At 42.1% G+C, this 22,405-nt stretch overlaps 1 protein-coding gene across 1 annotated transcript; it reads left to right on the top strand.

The window, feature by feature from the left end:
- Positions 1 to 246: 246 nt before the first annotated feature.
- peli1b (pellino E3 ubiquitin protein ligase 1b) lies at positions 247 to 22,387 on the top strand. The gene is made up of 7 exons (XM_088305251.1): positions 247 to 591; positions 11,041 to 11,331; positions 14,801 to 14,930; positions 16,643 to 16,744; positions 18,062 to 18,259; positions 18,342 to 18,530; positions 19,498 to 22,387. The coding sequence occupies exons 2-7, from the start codon at positions 11,252 to 11,254 to the stop codon at positions 20,065 to 20,067; spliced, it is 1,269 nt and encodes a 422-aa protein (XP_088161377.1). The 5' UTR covers positions 247 to 591; positions 11,041 to 11,251; the 3' UTR covers positions 20,068 to 22,387.
- The last annotated feature ends 18 nt before the right edge of the window (positions 22,388 to 22,405 follow it).

Below are 22,405 nucleotides of genomic sequence, written 5' to 3'. Positions count from 1 at the left end.
ATTCATTGGTTTGCAACACTGCGTCGATATTCCATTTATAAGCAAGTGAAATAGTTCGTTTCCTGTTTTTCTTGTTTTTTTTTTTAAACATTGCTTTTACTTCGCGGTAGGTACGGTAAAGAACTTGGTTTAGTATCCTTGGGCAGACGAGCTCGCGAGACGACTACACTTCCCAGAATGCTCAGCGGCGACGTCACCGCGTCGATCTCAACGCTTGGCCCCGCCCACCCGTGCTCCCTGGCTGGCTGTCGCCCGTGGATGTGTGGATGCGTGGATGAGGGGACAGTGTGTGTTTACGTTGAAAGGCTCACAACAAAGGAGAACCGTTCAATCCGGAGCCTCCACTCACACTCACGGGATATTCTCCTCCTCGGCGGACGAACTCATCATCCACATTCGTTGAAGCTTCATTTGGACAATGTTCACCTTTCTTCATCAATTTACATTTTTACCTCCCATTCTATTCTTCTTCACGTGCCGGTGAGCTAGCCTGCTAAGTTGGCGGCGTCGGCGGCGGCGGTGGAGCTCAGCCCGGCGGCAGTCAGTCAGTCAGTCAGAGACGCTGGAAATAAAACCGTCATTGAACCCACGGTGAGTCCTTCACTCTTCTACTTAACGTCAGTAAGTGGCTTTAGGCTCCTTAAGAAGCAGCTAACAGCCGTTATAGTGCCACAGAGAAAGAAAGGACTAGCTTGTATTTTAGTGGTGGTCCCAGCTGTGAGTTACGACTCGGGGGGCTGCAGGAGGAGTGGGGGTCTTTCTTTGTGCCCGTTTGCTGCTTGTTTCTATGTTTCAATACATACAAATTAGATTTATGCATCGCCTTTATATGTGATCTCGGGTTGTGTTACTTTCCATCACCTGCTCTTTCCAATGTGTATGCTGACCTGTCACCAGAAGCCCAGGCTGCACAGGCAACAACATTGCCTGATAAGGAAGACAGCAAGAAGGAAATCTGTGTGTGCGTGCCTGCGTGCGTGTGTGTGTGTGTGTGTGTTGTCTAAAAAATAGCTGCGTAAAATGCTTTCTGTAAGGACTTTCAAACTTGTTTTCATCACAGTCAGAGGTAGTTGCAGTACAGAAACTGGTGTTACAAAAAACATTCTGGCAAAATAGAAGTACAGTGGTGCCGTGAGAAAGCAGATGAATTCGTTCCATGACCAGGCTCTCAAATCATAAATCATATTTCCTCATTGAATTGAGTACAGCTGCTATTATTCTGTTCCGGCTACCCCAAAAAGACCAGCAAAAAAGAATTTTAATGTGTATTTTACAGTCGTGTGGGACTCAAGTCTTCTGACTTGAGTCGACTTAAGTTGCAAATTTTATGACATGCGACTTGCTTGGCAAACGACTCAACTTGACTTTATCTTGACATTCATGAGATTCGATTTGACTTTGACTTGAAGTTGGGCGTCTATGCACAGACTCGACTTTGAGTACTTTTCTGGTTGTGAGCGTGTCGGCCATATTTGATGTGGCAGGATACACGTAAACAAATGCACGTCAACTTGACTAAACTTCAGAAAGTGGCAACCTACATAGTGCTTCCTCATTCACCCATTCACACACTAATAACTTAACTCAACTTGCTTGACATTTGGTGGCGACTCAACTTGACTTGGTTGAGTTTTTTTTTTCCACAGTGACTTGGGACTTGCTTCAGACTTAAAGGTTACGATTTCAGACTTCAGACGGATTTGACTTAGTTTCGCTTCTGGTATTTTATTAGAAACATCCATCATTCATTATCTAGACCGCTTCTCCTCATGAGGGTCACGGGGGTACTAGAGCCTATTCCAGCTGTCTTTGGGCAGTAGACAGGGTACTCCCTGAACTGGTTGCCAGCCAAACACCTTGCCATGCATATTTTTGGAAATGTGGGAGGAAACCGGAGTACCCGGAGAAAACCCATGCAGGCACGGGGAAAACATGCAAACTCCACACAGGAATGCCGGAGCCAGAATCAAACACTGCACCTCTGCGCTGTGAGGCCATCGTGCCAACCAGTCGGCTACCGCGCCACCCTTATCAGCTCTATAATACGTCCCTGCGTTTGAGTAATACCTATTTATGAACAAGTCGAGGAAAAATTGCGACAAGCCTTCGCAGATCACTTCAAATAAGGTGGCGGACCAGATCTGGCCCGCGGGCCTTGAGTTTGACACCATAATGAATTCCCTTTACTTAGCCTTGACTATCTCTACATCATTCCCTTCCTGCAGCATGTCAAATTTGAAAAGATGTGATTGCAAGTTTGGCTGCAGATTGGGATCGTGCTCGCTTCCCGGTCGCCTTTTTGCAGAAGGGTAAACTTCCCATCTGTTGCAGCTCCCTGGGGCTCTGTTGCATGGGTAGAATCAGGACATTCTGCAGGCTGCTATGTTGGAATTGCAGGAAGATGGCCGGGTAAAAGGGGAATACTTAATTTCCCCCCCGGGAGCTGTATGAAATGAATGGCACCTTCAAAACCACAATGGCAGACTTCCTGTGTTTCTTTATTGATTTTTGTGCATCTCATTGCGTCATACGTGCTGGATTTTATGTCAGTGGGTGGCAGGTAGGTATATCCCAATCATATTTTCTTGCACCTTAATCATAGTCACTCAATTTTGTCTCAATCCAATAACATGAGAAGACTCTAAAATGTGCACATTTTGCCAGGATACCTAAATAATTTGTTGCGTTTCTGAGTAAGGGTAAAGCCTCAAAAAGGTGATTCCGTTTGCTGGAATGATATCGTTGTAACTAAGAAATGGTAAGAAATAAAGATGACACTCGCTGTTGCATGTTTGTGGTTGATTGGTCGATTCAGGTACAAATCAGGAGCTGATTGCCGTCGTTTATTTGAATTTGTCATGATTGACGAGCCTGCTGGATTTTGTTGCCTCAAATCCGATTTGGCGGCAGACATTCATATTGTCTAATGTGCCGAGCGCTCCTAAAATGTGAGTCTTTTTTCATATTTGTTTCCGAGAGTCCTCCAAAAGCAATTCACGTGTCTATTATTGTCAGAGTGTTCTGCGTCGTAGCAGAGGACGTTTGACAATATACGCCTCTCCCCCCGTTGCGGGCGTGAGCGTCTCGATTTCAGCTAGGAAACCCGAGCTGATGGTGTCAGAGGGGAGCAGGCAGATACTCTGATGTCTTAATGGAGGCTCGAACAAACGCACACACACACACACGCGGTCTCAGCGGGATGCTGCATTACTGTTGTCCGTGTGCGAATGGATGAAGGTCAGACTGGAATGTTGAATGCTGTCCAACGGCACACATCAAATTCAGGGAGGTCACCGAAAAAAATACCACTTCTTCCCGCGAGGTGTCGAGATAGTTTTTTCGTAAGCCCAAGTTGTATGCGATTGATTTTTATTTTTAAGCTGCCGTGATGCACATCCAAATACAACACTTAAGAACTTGATTAAAAGTGTTTATCCAATCCAGATGTATATACTGTACGCAGAAATGGAACATTTATCTCGACTCAAATGTATCTTTCGATGTCAAACCCCAAATTGTAAGCCTCTAGCAAAAAAAATAAAATAAAAATTACACTAATCCAATGCTTCCCATAATATATCGTGTGTATTTACCGTGTGAAAAGAAACCAAACAAGACAATATAAACGGCCAAACTTAGAGGTCTGAAAGCACGCCGTAACTATGATTTGATTTTGTGAAGGCGTCGGCTGTCTGGGCGGAAATATGGCTTAGCCGTCGAGCTTTCCTTTGTGACAGTTGGCAGAAAGATGCCAAATGTTGCTGCATGGCGCCGTGCCCGCAGTCCATTATACGCCATCACGCCCCATAACGCATTATAGTCATTACACCTCAACTCATTAGCCAATTCATTAATGAAGCAGAAAGCGACTGATCCATTCGTTTGGATGTCCAGTTACTCTAAAGCAGGAATGGGCTCAAGGGGTGACAATTGATTTCAAAGTTAACAGATAGAGTCGGTTAAATGATTTACTTTGCCACTATTTTTTATATTATTATGTACAATAAACCAATTAACCAATTATTTAATGAGATAAATGACAAAAAAAAGAATACATACATTTTAATTAACCTATTAAATAAAAAACTATTATATGGATTTAACTAACGTGTTCTCTTGATAATGTAAATGCGTGATGAGCCACATTTACATCAGGCAAACATTTTGTGCAACCTGACTCATTAATGTATTTAATTAAAAAACAACATATTGCAAGCAGCTGTTGGGGATGTGTGAGGGTCTGGTAAACAGCCTGAAAGTTAGCGGAAGCAGGTTACATCTGTCCTGGAAAGTGGGTCAAACGGTGGCCACGTTTTGGCGGCCAGATTTCTGCATAAAAAGACAAATCAAATGGGAGTTTTTCCATGCTTGATTTCCTGTGGACGATGCCCATCCTGCAGTGGCGACTCCAAATTTGTCTACCTTTGAAGGAAGGTGGAGGGATTATCTCAACAGTGTAGAAGTGCTAACTAGTGCCTGACCGATACCGATTTTATAAGGCCGATATCGAGATTTGACAGAATAAAAATCTGATAACTGATTGATTGGCTGATTATTATTTTTTGACAAAAACATCTCCAAAATCTGCATATATATTTTTCTGCCTTTTTTTTTAATGTCGTAATCTTTGTTTTGAGTTTTAATGTGGGGAAAAAAATCTGCCCAATTTTTGCTGAATTTTGTTTTTTGAAAGGACTAATATCGGCTGATTAACGTATTTTTCTGATCATTCGGCGTTATTAAGCTAGTTTCGCACCAGGGTACGGAATACCAGGTAGCGCCGCGTGTCTCGCTTGCTTTTGTTTGGCGTGCAACTACACAGATGGCAAAAAGTAGGCGATCGCCCGACTGATGAAAAAGAAAAAAAAGTTGCGAGTCAATCTGGTGGCTGGTGGTTACGTTATCACTTTGGCGAATTCTGAATTCAGTTCAACTGCTGTAAACAAATCAACGCACTCACCATCATCCAACCTTTTTTACTCCGTCGTGGCAGTTAATGGAAGCTGGCTTTGTTGTTTGCTTCGCGGTCCCACATTGTAACTGGAAAGGCGCAGGCGGAAACGCTTAGCTCGCATTTGCTCTCAGTGCAGCATTAGATTTCCCATGATTCTTAGATACGGTAGCAGGAAGTAAATGTAGTTCCTGTGTGATGAAACATGGACACCTGCTAGCGCACGTCACTCACAGCTATGCTCCGCTATGAGATCATTCCCACATTAGTAGGGGGGAAAAGAGGGCGCCCGAAGGCAGAGAACATTTCTAGTTTATAACCAGCGCACAGAAAGCGTTGTTGTTAATACACACGTCGTGTTGACACACGCTGAACTCCGTAACAACAACAACTCACAGTTACGCCGCCGACACGTTGAGTGGAAGTGTTTATTACAGTGTGTTTGTGTGCGTTTGTGTCGCTGCTTTGGATCCTGTTGCTGTTTTTTTTTTTTTTTGTCGTTGGTCGGGTTGAATCATTGATGAGGCTGTAACTGGAACGTCGCCCCTCCTTTTCCACGTGTTACCCCCCCCTCGCCACCCCTCGCCTCCCGGTGACGCTCTCGGCAACGTCGCACGAGGCCGCCAGCATGCCTCCGTTTGAATAAATAAAGGTCTCTAGTCAAGTAGATGCCTCAGTTTAGCCTCTCACGACACAAATAAAGCATTTTTGAGTATTTGTAAAATATTATATATCCTCAGATTCCACGTTGCATTCATTTCTGGTAGATCCTTAAATATTGTCTTTAATACATATTCCCTTTTCCCCTTTAGGGAAAAATTGTGATCCTCAAATAGTGATTTTGGCTCTAATAGATTTTGGGCCGTGTTATTCTCATCAGATCCCGGCCTGACCGATTAATTGGCCAGTCGATTTAATCAGCTGATATTAGCGTTTAAAATTGCCCCCCCAAAAAAATCAAAATAATTACACATTAAGACATTACCACACAACGCAAAGATAATGATATGAAAAAAAATGATTTTTGTTATTTTTTTCTCTGTGTTGTAAAGTTACTAATGGAGGTATTGTGAAACATTTATTTTTTTTGTAAATGTTGCAGGATAAAATAGCTCTTTTTTTCCATCATGTACTTTTGAAATTAAAATCCCAATTACTTGATTATCTGAATTTTATTTCAAATTTATTTGACGACATTTCAGAATCAGCATCAGCCTCAAAAAGGTAGCGCCTTCGTTTGTGATTACCTTTCCTGACTGATCCCACCATGTGTCATAGTCCACCTACACAACAGATGTGGCGTCTGTAAAGCTGACGCTTTTAAACTTGGAATTTAAAGTTACACGAATGCAGTGCAGCGCATTCCATAGCAATAACTGCTAAACGTTGATCTGAAAAGCATGAATCATTTTGGCATATAAACATTTTTTCATTGGGCCAATTACAGTTGAGCCCTGTAAAGTCTGCCTAGCAACCGGCAGCCAGGACAAATATGACTCAAGAGTCCTGTTTCCAGAGTCCTCAGGAAGGTCAAGGCTGAATCTGGGAGCCCTTGTATTCTTGGACCTGGCTACCATGATGTCTCGCAGCCTGCGCGCAGCAACTTCAAGTTCGCGTTGATGAGTCAATTTCATTCTCAGCGGGAATTTGGCGCCAAAGCCTCCGACTCCTGTTCCCGTCTGCTTGTTTAGGCACAGCGGGGGGTGAGTGGCATTGATCGTGCCGTCATCCCCACGGGTGGGAGTGGGGGAACAACAACAACAGCGGATGTTTGTATGTATTTAGCATGCTTTTTGAAGTGAAATGTGTCATTAAAAGGAAAATCTGAAATTAATCAGACAGGTGTGGTCGGTCTTGGCCGTGCAATGCTTGGTGGTTTCGCTTGCGTTCACATGTGTTTTCAACCGAGTTTACATTCCACACCCTGTTCCTAATGCTCAAGTCCTCCTCCTGACCCCCGCTGCATATTTCGTGCCTCGCTGTTTAGAGCCGACGAGCATTGTTGTGGCAACGCTTGTTCAAAAGTTAGCAAAGTACATCGGGGGCGGAGTACTTGTCAAGTCTCCGGAAAGACAAGTTCAGTCTTCAAGTCTCTTTCACACAGAGCTCAAGCAAAATTGTCAACAGCCAACGACATGTTACTCCATCCTGCAATCAAATATTTACAAGTGAGTGGGATGAAATAAAATTCACACGCTTGCTCCAGCATTGTGGGTTTTGTCTTTTATACAGAACCCACTCAAGCTAATTTTCTCAGAGCGACAGAGCATCAGAATCGTTATCGAGACAAACGCTTTCAACGCAACATTGTGGGAAATGTGAGTGTCGGGTGTTGGATTGCACACCGCTGTCGGGTAATCTTACACACAGCCACCGTCCTGCCGCTGTTACGGTTCTCATTCTGTCTGGTGCCATTGAGGCAAAAGAGCAAAATAAGAAAAAAATAGTTGTGGGGAAAAATAGATCGGTAGCACAAAACGCCAAAGGCAGCCGCTATCTGACGAAAAGTCGTCATCTGGCAAATTTAGCGAGCAGCCTTAGAATAGAGTGTTACGTCTACTTTCACGTTAAAACGAGGACGTGAAATTCGCAGATGAGCAACCTCTTACTTAACTTCCTATTTTTGAGGGTTTTTTTGCATTAAGAGGACCACACACACACACACACACACACACACACACACTCAAATATATAGCATGGGTCTCCAAGGAGCAGCCTGCATGAAAGAAGTGTGTCCTGTCTAAAAGTGGGAAGGGAATTGGGACTTTTCTGAGCATTTCCTGGGAATGATCCTGGACATAAGTATTGGGTCACCCGTCTTCTTTCTTCCACGTCCATACATTTGTACCATGTCTTTGGCAATGTTGACTTTGTGATTGCCTTCCACCTGGCTCCTTTCTTCACTTACAGAAAATGTTTTCGTATATTCTTTTTCATTTCTGTCTAAGTTCAACTTGCCCGCCACGAACATTTGTGTTCCATACTATGTTATTCTCTATCTCCTTTCCCCAAGCGACAGCTCACATTCCCGGATGTGCTTCGCCTGTCCCGTATTGATATTGTAGTCTTATCTGTCTAACCGCTGCTACATTAATTTCCCGCATTGTGGCTTTTGTGGCCATTTTCCGCTGTCCTCAGGTCTCTTCTCTGACTTTTATAGTCGTTGCGTCTGGAAACCATCAGCGAGATGTTTCCCCCTTTCGTTCAGAATTTTGACAGCCTTTGTGGGAAGAAGTGAGGCGCCGCGTGTGCCACGTTTTTTTTTTTTTTTTCGGGGGGAGCAAAATGTAAGATTCAATAATGAGTGATTTTTCCGGAACGGTCTGTCGTTGGCTCCCGTCGCCGTCGAATGAAACACTTCCTTATTATGTTGAGAAGGGAAACAAAAATCAGGAATTATTGTTTTATTTCCCCTGCTGGTCTTAAATTATCGGACCATACATTTCTTAATCTAATCAACAAGCGGACTATTTATTTAAAAAAAAAAATGTGGGTCTTGAGTTGGTCAGTCATGCTTGAAGCTTTTCCTTGAATGCTCCTCGGGGCTTTGAAAGACTTAATCAGCTTTCCCGAACAGGACACAGGCCAAAGGGCTGCACGGAATTCCAGACTTGGACAAAAGAAGCGGTTGTTACGCGCATTGGATGAAGTGGATCAGCTGACTGGTACCACTTAGCAGCTCCTTGTTGTCTCTTTGAAAGTCAACGCCAACCATGGGAAGCTGAAACAGCACAAAAAAGGCTCACCAGACAATGACGATTCATTATATCATTTGGTTATGTTATTTGACAGATGAATTCACCCACGTCTCGACAAAGCTGAAAAACAAGAAGTTCTGCCGGCTTAAATCTTGATCTTGGGCTTTTTTTCTTAATTCATTCACTACCATTGACGGCTAAAGACGTCAATGATCCATTTATTTATTTCTAATGAGTTAATTTTTGATTGGTATGATTATTTTTTTTGCATGTTGTCACGGTTCCTTAATGTGAAAAAAAAATCTCAGCGGGCATCTTATCACACGTGGTCGACCCAAACCTTTGTTGTTGTATGAAGCGTGAAGATGAAACACGTGAGGATCGTGTGTGAGTTCCTGCTGCTCTTTAGTGGCACTGCGTGCTGAGATGTTCATCAAGGCAGGCAGGATGTCGAAAGAATCAAAAAAAGAGTAAAATGCCTTTCAAATGTTTGAGGATGTGGTGAATGTCGCGATTGACCTTCAACATACGACAAAGATCAGAGTCCACGTTTTGTTTGTCACGTTGACTTGCTGTTAATATCTAGCAATCAGGTTGCCGTGTCACATCTCCCAAGCACCAAACCAGATGAAATGTTGTCTGTGAAAGCATATACATATTTTTTATCTCCTAGATTTGAATGTCTGAACTGCAAAAAAAAAAGTTTAAGTGGCTTTTGTGGCTGTCATCAGTGTTCTGATCTCACTCGCCTCCAAAGTCTCTCGCCTTTGTCTTCTGTTTTAGCGCTGTTTGTTGGTGTGTGCGTGTGTGCGTGTGTGGGTGTGGGGGTGGGTGTGTGTGTGTACATGTGTGTGTCTCACTAAGCAGCGAGCTGCATGTCACAACGAGGTCAAGGGTGTGTGCGCACTAAACCACAGGCTCACACAATATGCACTCGTATAATTAACGTTATTTTTTGCAGATTCCCAGGCAGCTTCTTAAACACTATCATCATCATCTTCATCGGCGTTTAGAAGTGCAAAATTATTCAGCTTTTTTTTTTAAATTAAAAAAAAAATCACTCATTCATTTTAAATAAAAAAAATAATAAAATGAAAATATTCATGTTAAAAAGTTGAATCTATATATATATATATATATATATACTATAAATCAGCTTCAAAGTAATAAAAATCACTAGTAAATGAAAACCATTTCTATGTTAAAAAAGTACAATTTCTTTTTCAATCAATTGAAAATTAAGTATAAAAAATAAATGCCATAGAAGCCCTGAAAATGAATTAAAAAAGCAATTAAAATATTTGCATAAAATATTGAAATACATTTTTAAGTGTTTTCTTTATCATTAAAAAAAAATAGCAAAGAGAAGGAATCCAAGTTCTTTTATCCACACTAAAACTTTTAGGGGGGGAAGTCGGTCCAGACCAAAGTAAACTTTCCACTTCCATGTGGAAAAAAATCTTTTTGTGGCTCATCTTGTGATGCAGAACAATGTGACATTTGGAGGTTTGAAGAACGAGAGACTGTGAGAAGATGAATATCGTGAAAATGCCAAACCCCCGGGTGATTCCTCACCTCCTTCGACACATTATCTGTTATTGATCCATTTATAGTTGACTACTGTGGCATTGCCAGCCAAATATAGAACTCTTGTTCAAGGCGATGTTCACATGCTAGAATAAGAGTCAGCTGCACTGCACTGCATCATTATGCAAAAAGGAAATGTTTTTTTCCCTGTTGTTGTCATAGGTGTTGAGATGGTACAGCCCAAGTTTGAAGTCAATCGGATTAACCTTCGAAGACAATGGGGCAAAACTATAACCCCTGTAAAAGTGCAAAAATGTACATTCAAATACATACAGAAAAGACATACCACAATACTTAAAGGCATATATTCTTTATCCTCTCTGTAAAATAACTAATATCTTGTTTCATCATCAAATGCTTAATTATGTTATTATATAACTACAAGTTTTTTTTTTTTATTTTAAGTACAATATTGTAGAGAGCTATTCTTGTACGAAAAAACCCTCAAAAAATTTGTTGGTGTTTTTGGTCACTGAAACAGATTAATCGCATTTCCATTCATGTCAATGGCAAAAGATGATTTGAGAAACAAGTTTAATGCGTTCCGAGCGTGGCTATGAATCTAACTCCAAAGTCAAGGCATTGTACTTACAGTGTGAAGGCATTATTGTGCTCTGCACAAATTTGCAAGCAACTGAAAACTTTGTTTGCGCCTGAGCGAGCCACTCAGGAAACCACATCAACACCTGCGCTGTGTCAAAGTCACAGAAAATCAGCATCACTTCGCATTTCTGATGCATGCCTTAAAAACAAGCTGGACTCACAGTGGCCATTTTGTTGCTAACGTCCCTGCTTCCCTTGCAGGGGACAACTGACGGACGACTGAAGCATGAGAGGCTGGAGCTGAGTCTCAGCTGACCCCTTCCCCTTCCTCCTCCTTTCCCACCCCTGTGTTCCACTCAGCTCAGCACCACCCCGACTCCCTGTCCCACTTCCTCCTTACCCCTATTTGCCTGGCGCCCCCCCCCCCCCCTCGCTGTCGCCCACCCTGACGTCCATCCATCAGCCGAGCCCGATGTACTCCCCCGAGCAGGAGAACATCTGCACCACTTCCATCAAAGTGCCAGTCAAGTATGGAGAGCTCATTGTGCTCGGGTAAGCAGTCCCGATTACACCGTCACGACAGTTAAATTCAGTTTCTCCGGCTCCCCAAGGGTCCTTAATCCGTAGTTTGGGGGTGTGGTTTGGAAAAGCCTTCTAGAAGATCAGAACTTTTTTGGGGGGGTTAATCAGAGTCTGACTCCCTTTTTTCCCAAGTTTGAGTGTGATTGGTTAATTTCCAACACGGCCTCATAACCAGTTATATGTAAGACGGTGTGCACAAACAATAAAAAAAAAATTTCCGCAATTGATCGATTTTTTTTTTTTTTTTTTTAATTGAGGTTAAGTCAGATTGATGGTCTCAACATTTTTAAGTGCACGCCAATGAAACAAAAATCCATTTGCTCCCCCCAACTTCAGCTTTGGCCCAATTAACTCATTTAATGCCAGAAATTTTCACTAGATGAAACCACTCAATTCCAGCGTTTTTCTGGATTTTGACTGATTTTGTGAGGCCAGCCGAATACTGTGTTCTAATGCTATAAAAACACGGAGTTATGACGCAAAAAAAAAAAAAAATGCTAAGACGTATAAATACGTCTTTGGGATGCAGGGACTACATTTTTGAAAACGTATATGTATGTCTTATGGAGCTCTGATATTATTGTCACATAACATCACATAAATCTTCATCACATAACTTGTAGCCATGAGACAACATTTTTGTTGTCCAAAGTGGCGATAACGCAGCTGTTGTCATTAGCAGCTGTGTGTTTCAACACTACACAGGAAGTGAGCCCAAATTGAACACGTCTTTCAGGAGCCTCCGAGTGAAGCCGCCCAGACGACGGCGTGTCAGGAAGCATCCTTGTTCTTGTTGTTTGACAGAGAACACGTCCAGCGGGGTCGAAAAACGAGGTCGGGAGAGTTTCTGACTGAGTAACAACGCTCAATATTTGGGAAGCGCGTCGCCATGGCGACAGGGGCAGGGCCGCTCGCCGGCGACGGCGCCGAACTTTGTAGCCCGTTTGAGCCCGAGTTCTCGTGGGTAGCAGCGGTGCTAACAAACATGATCAAAACAATGGCTGTGAGTTCAAAGGTTAAGAATGTCTTCGTATGGAGTGCGGCTACAAGGCCCATGTAAAGATTTAAAAGCATATATATTTATACATACATTAACATCCATACAAAAAATAAAAAAAACACATTTGCATGTTCATGAATGTGCAGATGCAATTAGTATGCAAATAAGGAGTCACACGATCCAGAGAGGCCACGCTTGTTTATTAATACATACACGTCAAGACTTCACTCCTTGATGTGTTAATTTGCTTCTCCTTTTGGACTCGTGTGCGTACATGTTTTATCTACCTGTGAGGAGCAGGGAGGGTGGAGTCGAGCTTTTTTCGCATTCTAATAACGTGCCAGTAGCTATATATAAATATATGCACTCCTCGCAAGAAGGTTAGGATATTGGATTTTCAGGTGATATGAGATTAGAGTTGCAGCAGAGATGGAGCGACTGAAAAAGTCACCAAATGGTATGGAAGTTGATAGATTGAAAAATTGTATTCGCTCAAACACATTTTCATACCTTTTTTCACATTATCTGTAAAGAATATTGCAATACAGTTGTACCTTGACTTACAAGTGATCTGATGGCACTCACTAAGCCCCACCCCTTAAAGACACACAACCATGACATGATTAATGGAAGTATTATTAAGTTGGTACATGTTTTGCAGGACAAAACAGTTTCTTTCAACGCTTGCATATTTTTCTAAAATATTTGGTAAAACTCGAGGCCTTTTATTTTGATGGTTTTTTTTTCCGATCGCACGCAATACTACGACCCCGCCGATCCTTTTAAAAATGTCAGCCTGACCTAGAACCAAAAAAAAAAAAAAAGCAGTCCCAGAAAAAAAAAAAAAAAAAAAAAGCAAAGCAAAGTGGAAAAGCTTTGAGAGGTTAAAGAAGCAAAGCCAGCCGCTTTTTACTGCTTTTTCCACTGAGGAAAATTTCCACGGTAATCTGCGTGACAACATCGGTTTAAGAGCAGCAAAGTTTGAGTCAGCTGTGAAACCAAGCAACACATGTACATGTGTGTTGTTCGATAACACACATGTTTTAATGTCAAAGGTTGGCACTTTAGGATGAGGAGGTTAGCGGACGTACAGGAAGTGTGCCATGTGGCTGTTGCTGTGTGTGTGTGTGTGTTTTGCGTGATGATGATGATGAGGGTGTGGTGAAGGTTTTTTCCCACTTCCAGCTGAGCATGTGGACTTAAGTCAAAACAAACCTCAAAGAAGCCGTTTAAAGGGAGGATGCAGTCATTTGAGCGCACACTCTTCAAAAGCGCCACTCGCTCTTTTTTTTTTTTTTTTTTTTTTACTCCGTGTGGTTTTCTGTTAAGATGGTGTAAAGGCCACCCAAAAAAAGCAAATAACAAACGCATGCTTTCATATAGGCACACCTAAATGTGGCTCAGGGGACACAGCGGGTGACTTGTGGGAACGTCGGCAACTTGCGTTTCTTAAGCAAAATAGCAAACGTTTCACAATGCTTTATTTTTCATCGGGCACAACTATTGCTTTACAGTGATGCCCTGTTTTTCCGCAGGGATTCGTCCTGCACCCAAGCGTACTAGGTGGAAATCTGGGATAAAGAAGAAATACTCTAAAAAATCTAATAAAATAATGACAATAATTTGAATGAATATTTTTACTGGCGGATAACCAACACATTCGGCACCAAATGAGCAATAAAATTATAATTAATTTAATTCCTTGGGAGCATGTATAACCAAGTTTATTAAAGATATTAAGAATAAAACTAATGGAAAATTGAATTAAAAAAAAAATAAAAAAAAAAAAAATATATATATATATATATATATATATATATATATATATAAAAAATCGTTCACGAAATAAAATAAAAATGAGAGTGCTTTAAAAAATAAAAAGAAAGAAAATAAACAATAACTAACTGAAACTGCCACCAAATCAACATAAACCAAACCGCAGAGTCGGAACTACACCAGAAAGGAATAGCTAAATAATGGAACGCGCCGACGTACTTCCAGTTGACCCAACAATGAATTCACTTCAACAATGCTCAATATTCCGTCGACCAATCAACAGACGTGTTTGGCTCCACCCTCCACGAGCGTGCCACTGCCACCGCTCTAGAAACAACAGGTCCTGAAAAAAAATGTAGAACGTACTAGTAAACCACTTTTAAGACTTTTTGCATTCGTAGCAACGTTTTGTCCCCCTCATAAGATTTATTATTGATTATTCTTTAAGCGTTTTGTGAAGTTAAAGCTGCAATGTGATGCGTTCAGTAAGTTGATTTTGGGTCACTTAAGTACAGAAAAGAAACGCGTGTGTGAGTGTACGCACGTGCACTCAAGGAACGGAAGCGTTCGTTTTTTTCCCCCCACTGTATTTATTATACAGCTGCTGAGACTATAATGTCCCGTCGTGTGTGTTTTTGTGTGTGTGTGTGTATGCGCGTGCAGGTACAATGGCTCTTTGCCCAACGGCGATCGAGGCCGACGCAAAAGCCGCTTTGCGCTCTGCAAACGACCGAAAGCCAACGGAGTCAAACCCAGTACGGTTCACGTCGCCTGCTCTCCACAGGCCGCCAAGGTGACACGTTAACACACGTGCACGCAAACACACACATACACACATTTTGATTTAAAAAAATAAAATAAGAGGAGACATTGTGGGGACAGATGACCATCAGCCAATCAAAAACTGTGAAATATACACTGTGTGAATTCATTAAGGGTGCAATACAAGGTCCTGCCTACAGGGGCGTTTTCTCATACACAATAATACACAACATTCATGTTAATATGGTTTATAGGGACATTGGCTAAAAATTGGAATTTTAGCATTCTACACACTTAGAAACACTATAGCGTTGTCCGAATTATGAGTTCATGGGCTGTGTCCTCGCAGTGTGGTGTTTATTCAGGTGGATATGGTCCCCATAATGCATATAAATAAAGACACCCGCACACACAAACATATTCTACCTTCATTTTTGCCTGTATGTTGGCACCTTGGGATACAAGTGACCCGACTCGCATCTTTTTCGAGATACTAGCTGTCGTTCAGCTAATTTATTATTATTTTATTTGCTTTTTGTTGCTTTGACTTGAAATTTCAGATGTAAGCGCTGTATTACGGCTGTGAATTGAACTCATTTTACATGAGGCAGCAATTTGGCAGCTAGTGAACAGAGAAATACTCAAACAACCACTTAGGAAAGTCTGCTTTGCATAATTCTGACAAAAAATACAATCCAATTAAATATTGAATGAACGGAGCAACACATAGGGACAGACAACATAACAATAATCACAAATCTGTGTTCTTTGTCCTCTCGGAAGAATGACAAATATTACTGTGGCTTACTGTATCCTTGACATATTTAGAAAAATAATCTAAATGTTATTTTTAAAATGTATTTCTTATTTTTTTCCATGGATTTGCGATTACAATTTAATCCGTGATTATTTTGTTCTCTTCCAGTGCATTTTTAACAACCGCAAAATAAAAAAAAATAAATAAAAATATAAAGAAAATAAAGCCTGTCTAACCGAAATAAGAAGTTTTTGTGTTTCCCAAATTGCAGCTTTTGCGATTTGAAAATTTTGTTCGATGACTTTGATCAACTGTTCTGCCCTTGCTTAATAAGTGACCGTCTCCATATATTACTTTATGTTTTTAGAATGTACAATATTGAGATGCCTCGTTACAAATTGTCACTGAACAAATTCAATTTGTATTTCAAGGCACCACGGAACAGTTATTAAGCTGTATGATGTAACCATGGCAACACTTTGCCCAGTTCCATTGTTGCTATTCTAAATCCACAGGAATAGGCTACACAAAATCGTTTTCTTTTTTTAAAGTTTGTTCTTTTCCTAAGTGTATGTGTGTGTGTCCAAGACCGAGTGAAAGTTTACTTAAAGTGAAACGATAACGTTGAAATGGAATATTGGGAAAAGTTTAGAAGAGAGAAAGCAATTGTAAACGGATCATTTGGTGGAATCGCAGCGTTTTCTACCGCGCGACTGCTGAAATGCAGGGTGTGTGTGGACATCTGTGCCTAATATGCAGTACTTGGTGTGGACACACACATAGAAGAGGCCAAGCTTCTAGGTCATTTCACATGTCTGGAAAAGTGGTCGTCTTGCGGGTGGTCCCGAAACGTTTCGGCTTCATTGTCCAGACCGCAAAGTGACGATATGAACTCACTTGACCCTCCTTTTGTCTTAACTGCTGTCGGACCGTCGTTGCTGGTTTGACGGTTGGCTTCAACGTGTGCTGTCTTGCGCCCCCTTCAGGCCATCAGCAACAAAGACCAGCACAGCATCTCGTACACGCTGTCCAGAGCCCAGACGGTGGTGGTGGAGTACACGCACGACAGCAATGTCGACATGTTTCAGGTACCACACGCACACGCATACTTGCTGTGAATTGCCAAAATCTGCAAGGAATTGGAAAAGATTTGTAATTGCCTTTAGATGCCTCAAGATGGCAGCAAAATACATTTATCCACCAAAACACAACGCAAAATGAATACTTAGAATATGATGAAAATGCAATAACATCATTAGACGGATTATAAAAAATTCAACGAGTTGAGTAGTCATGATCCCATCTCCTTCTGGCATGTCCAACCTGTCCACTGGGGGCAGTATAGAGCAGTCAGGCAGAAACAAATGGCAATAAGTGTACGTGACTCAGTAAGCTTTTTTTTTTTTTTTTTTTTTTTTGCAAATGATGAAGAAAATATGCCTCTATGTACTTTTATATGTTTGTGAATGTGTTTTGTGAAAGCTTCCCATCTTCATCATCATCGTTTTCTCTGACACTTAAACGCACTTTGGGACCAAGCGGTTCCTCACTCGGTACATACACGGTCCTTTTAAGTACCTTCCAGTGTCAGGATTATCTGTGAATGCTACTGAGAAATGCTCTCTCTCTTTTATTGATGATGCTGAATGCAATATAATTAATAATTAATCCTCTGCCAGAATGTTGTCAATAATGTTGAAAGTGCCTTTTAACATCACCTTGATGAGAGCGTGAAACACTTAAGTGTGATTCATGTCGCTTATCAGGGGCAGAGGAGAGCCCCTCGTCATTATTATTATGGAATGTAGAGTACACCCTTTACTTGATCTTCTCGCTGTGTTGTCGTTGTTTTCGGTTTTTAGTGATTTGCCTATTTGACCTGAATGCACCAGGGCTAAACGTCTTAAAGACGTCAAAACAAGGATGAAAGTGTCTTTGATTTCATTCTTCTTTTTCTCGCTCGCTCGGCCCAGAAAAAAATTTAAAAAATAGGTCACGCGCCTTCTCTGCCGGAGTCGCGCGTGCAAGTTTAATTCCGAAACGTGTTTAATATTCACAGCGATGTCAGAGGTTAAGCTGCGGGGCGGGCCGTACGGGAGAGCAAAGCACGAAGGACGTACTACAGATGAGGGAGGGAAGGATGGATGAGTCATTCTCTTTTTTTTGTTTGAATGGCTGCCGTGAAGACCAACTTTCCTATAAAGTTCTGAAGGCAACAGGCTAGGGCTTAAATCAATGTCATGGCAAGTGAAGGTCGATTTATTTCTGTAGCGCAAAAGGTAACTCAAAGTGCTTTGCATAATTAATACTTTAATATAAATAAATTAAATAAAAGTACATTCATTTAAAAAAAAAAAAAAGCATGTACATTAGTGACATTTTGTCCCTGGTCCTTGTTTTCGCAGGTGGGCCGTTCCACGGAGAGCCCAATAGACTTTGTGGTGACGGACACGATGGCGGGCAGCCAGAGCAACGGCGACACGCAAACTGTCCAGAGCACCATCTCGCGCTTCGCCTGCCGCATCATGTGTCAGCGCACGCCGCCTTACACCGCCCGCATCTACGCAGCCGGCTTCGACTCGTCCAAGAACATCTTCCTCGGGGTGAGGACCCGCGTCACGCCGCCGTCCGGAAACCCAAAAGCCGGCGAGCGACTCTTGAGCGCCTTTGTTGTTTTTGTTTCAGGAGAAAGCTGCTAAGTGGAAGACGTCCGACGGGCAGATGGACGGCCTGACCACCAACGGCGTGCTCGTGATGCACCCTCGCCACGGCTTCAGCCAGGACTCCAAGCCTGGCGTGTGGCGGGAGATCTCCGTGTGCGGGAACGTCTTCACGCTGCGAGAGACGCGTTCGGCGCAGCAGCGGGGAAAGATGGTGAGCGGATGCAGGGCACCTAACAAACCTACCTTCCTACCTACGCTAAACTAACCACCTAACCTAACCTACCAAACTACTCTTACCTACTCACTTGGGCTTTACGTTTAAAAATCATCTTGATTTGCAGTAGAATGCAAATTTCAAATCACAAAGGAGGGAAAAAAATCATGATGATAAGTTGGTAGGCTTATAAAAAACCTTGTTACTATACAGTAAGCGAATTGGAAGTGACGTGCACTGTGAGGAGCAAACTAACACTGCCTCCTAGTGTACGTGGGAGAGAACTGCATACCAGCGGCCATCTAACGCTCAGCTTTTTCCAAAATTTTCCATCCATCTATTTTCCTTTAACACAAAACATTTGACAGTTTTACAATACTTATCATGTAGTTTTTGTTCTACCTTACGACTGTCAGAAAAATTGGCGGAAAAAAATATTATTTTTTTTTCCGCCATCATACAGAAGAGTGTTGGAAAAACAGATAAAAAAATAATATAAGTCAAAAATGAAAGGCTAGAACCAGAGCTGATGAAATTAAGCCCTTCCACCATATGTGCTATTTACGTAAAATAAACAATTGCATGTATTAATAACTAAATAAATAATGAAAAACGTATTTTACATTTTTATTGATGTACATGTTTTGATAATTCAGTTTTATGAATATTTCAGACATCAAAGTTATATTAAAAAATAGAACAAAAAACTATTTCAACATTTGCATAAAAATAAATAATGGGGATCAGAGTAGATATTTTTCCAGGAGGGTTATCTTAATTTTAGATTTAAAAAGTGAGTGTGATTTAATATTCCAAAGTTTCAACATTCCAAAATCAGCATGTTTTAATGTTGGAATTTTTGACGACTTAAAAAGGGCTGACATTGGCTGATTATATCGAGCGTCCGATTAATCTTTACTTCAATGCAACTTCACAAGAATAAAGGTGTGTTTGTGGGCTGCAGGTGGAGGCGGAGTCTCAGGAGCTGGTGGACGGCTCCCTGATCGACCTGTGTGGCGCCACGCTGCTGTGGCGCACGGCCGAGGGCCTGTCGCGCACGCCCACCCTCAAGCACCTTGAGGCCCTGCGGCAGGAGATCAACGCGGCGCGGCCCCAGTGCCCCGTGGGCTTCAACACGCTGGCCTTCCCGTCCATGCGCCGCAAGGACACACCGGACGAGAAGCAGCCGTGGGCCTACCTGCGCTGCGGCCACGTGCACGGCTACCACGACTGGGGCAACCGACAAGAGGAGCGGGACGGGCGTCAGCGCGAGTGCCCCATGTGTCGCGCCAAGGGGCCTTACGTGCCCCTCTGGCTGGGCTGCGAGGCCGGCTTCTACGTGGACGCCGCGCCGCCCACGCACGCCTTCGGCCCCTGCGGCCACGTCTGTTCGGAGAAGACGGCCGCCTTCTGGAGTCAGATACCACTGCCCCACGGCACGCACACCTTCCACGCTGCATGCCCCTTCTGCGCCCACCAGCTGAGCGGCGAGCGCGGCTTCGTCAGACTCATTTTCCAAGGACCCGTGGACTAGAGGACGCCGGGTTTGGACGTCTTTTTTTTTTTTTTTTGTCGTCGTCGTTGTCTCGCTCTCATTTTTAAGTGACTTTTTTGAGTATTCCTTTTTCAAGACAAATATTTCTATATTTTCCACCGAGACAAAACTGCTGGAGAGACATTGTGATTGTGACGACAACGACAGTATTTATCCCAAACCAAAAGAAACAGTGAGGCTTATTGTTCTTGTACTACAAGGTGTCCTCCAAAAATCTGCACACTCTTTGAATTGATTGATATTTCAAGAGCCACAGAATGTTGCGTTATGTGTAGTGGTGCAACTAATCAGTTAATCTATTAATTATATGAGCGAGTAATCGATGATTCAGAGGAATAAAAAACATGTTTTAATCTCCATCCATTTATTGAAAAACAGGCCATATCAGATTGATTGTGAAGAAATTGCTCACATTATTATAATTAAATATATTAAATATAAATATAGTGCTCAGTTTGTTCCGTAATATGACACAAAATAAGCAAAAAACTACTGCGGCACATACTGTTTCTACCAGACATGGACACGCTCAGCTCAAGTTTGAGGTTCCTAAACTTGGAAAAAAAAAATCCAAAGCGGTGCAACACTGCCATCTAAAGTGATCTGTTAGGCATTACAAGTGGTTTACTCAACTCAACTTGCACCATCCTTTCTGAAGGAACAAAAAAATATGAATTATAATAAAGAATAATGTCGATTTTTGGGGGGGGGACACCTTGTACATTATACGTCTTGACAGTTAATTTAAACCTTTCTTATTTTTTTTATTTTATTTATGGCCCTCAAAGCATCATGTCGCTTTCCTATCTTTCATCTTTGTACTCTGCCGAATGTGTGTGTTCTGTAGACTTTTCTGATGTCTTTCATTTGTGTGAGTGTGTGTGTGTGTGTGTGTGTCATATTTAAACGTTTTGTCCAGTGTTTACCTCTCCAAGCCGATGACAAAGCAATACCTTTTCTGAACCTCCTGAAGCATTATGGGTCGTCTGTGTGGCGCCTCCACCTGAACCCTTTAAAGCAGCGCAGCCATGTAGCATCACACACATGAGCAGGACTTCAAATGGTTTTTGTGACCACTATTATGAATGCCAGTGTTGTTGATTGGTTGGAAAACCATTACTGTATATTCTTGAATGTACACGTTCTATCCAAAAGTTATTTTGACGGCCTTATAAGTTGAAAGTGTTCCAGTTAATGATCCATAATTTTCATCATGTTCACACGTAACCCTGGGGGGTTCAAATGAGAGTTTGAAGCTTCCGGCTTTGGTGTATGAAGCCAGCGGTCTGATTTTAAATGAGCATTTTGAATTTCAAGTTACGGGGTTGCCGTCTTGCTTGAATCCTGACTGTGAAACTGTGTGTTGAAAACCCCAATAGGAGGCTTTAAACTCTCATTTAAAAGCCCTAATCAAGGCTTCAAGTCCTATTTTGAAATTCTCGCTCATGTTTGAAACCGGAACACGAAACCCCAACCCAAGATTTCATTTGTAATTTGAAGCCTTTAGGGTGGCTCCAAAGCCTAATTTCAAAGCTCAGCCCAGGCTTTAAATCCAAATTGTAAAGCCTAAACCATATATTAAACGCAAACTATGACTTGAAACCCTAACTTTGGTTCACTACCTTGTGACCCAAAAAAAAAGAAACGGTCTTCTCACAACGTTCACAACGTGTAGCAGCAACGTATACTTCACGGTGACTGAATTATCGCGAGATGTGGTCACCATTACTTCCGCATTTGGCGTTGGTACCTCTAATTCCGAGTTTTCCCGACAATTTTAAATATTTTACGCGTCGCCGCTATCTAATAAACATAAATACGAAAAAAAAGTTTATTAATAACAAAAGATGGAGCTATGTGCTTTATCGGACAGCGACGACGTGAAAAAGAGCTTGAGCTTGATTTCCGTGTCATTTTTTCTTATCCGACTCCGCTAACTTGATGACGTCGGCAATAATGGCCAGACTGTTTGACTCAGGTTTGATTAACATTTCTCCAACAATTCAAGCAACTGGCGTCGCCGCGTGTACGATGACTAATACTCGAGCCCGAAGTGTCCCGAACTCATCTCAGGGAGACGAAGAAAGAAAACGCACATGACGCCACCCTCGTTTTCGTTACTGCCCCGACCTTTGCCCAATAATGGGAGAAAGGGCTTCACCCGCACCCGGTCCCGTCAATCACCTTGACACGCACGCACTCCTTGTCCTCCTCTAAATGTGTTTTTTTTTTGTGAAGGTGAAAGAAAGCAAAAGAATGTTTTTCTAATAATTTTAAAATAAAGTGAAAAAACCCGAAAGTGTGCGTGTGTTTTTGG

The sequence above is a fragment of the Idiotropiscis lumnitzeri genome, chromosome 9 (assembly GCF_059441095.1).
Source record: "Idiotropiscis lumnitzeri isolate Australia: NSW breed Sydney's pygmy pipehorse chromosome 9, RoL_Ilum_1.0, whole genome shotgun sequence".
NCBI lineage: Eukaryota > Metazoa > Chordata > Actinopteri > Syngnathiformes > Syngnathidae > Idiotropiscis > Idiotropiscis lumnitzeri.
Note: the sequence above shows the minus strand (reverse complement) of the source record. Positions and strands in the feature narration are given on the sequence as shown.

Bases quoted from the DNA above. Each gene is read 5' to 3' on its own strand.
- peli1b (XM_088305251.1), top strand. From the start codon at position 11,252: ATGTACTCCCCCGAGCAGGAGAACATCTGCACCACTTCCATCAAAGTG. The intron at 16,745-18,061 runs GTACCACACGCA...TTGTTTTCGCAG, and splicing joins GCAATGTCGACATGTTTCAG to GTGGGCCGTTCCACGGAGAG. The intron at 18,260-18,341 runs GTGAGGACCCGC...TTTTTGTTTCAG, and splicing joins CCAAGAACATCTTCCTCGGG to GAGAAAGCTGCTAAGTGGAA.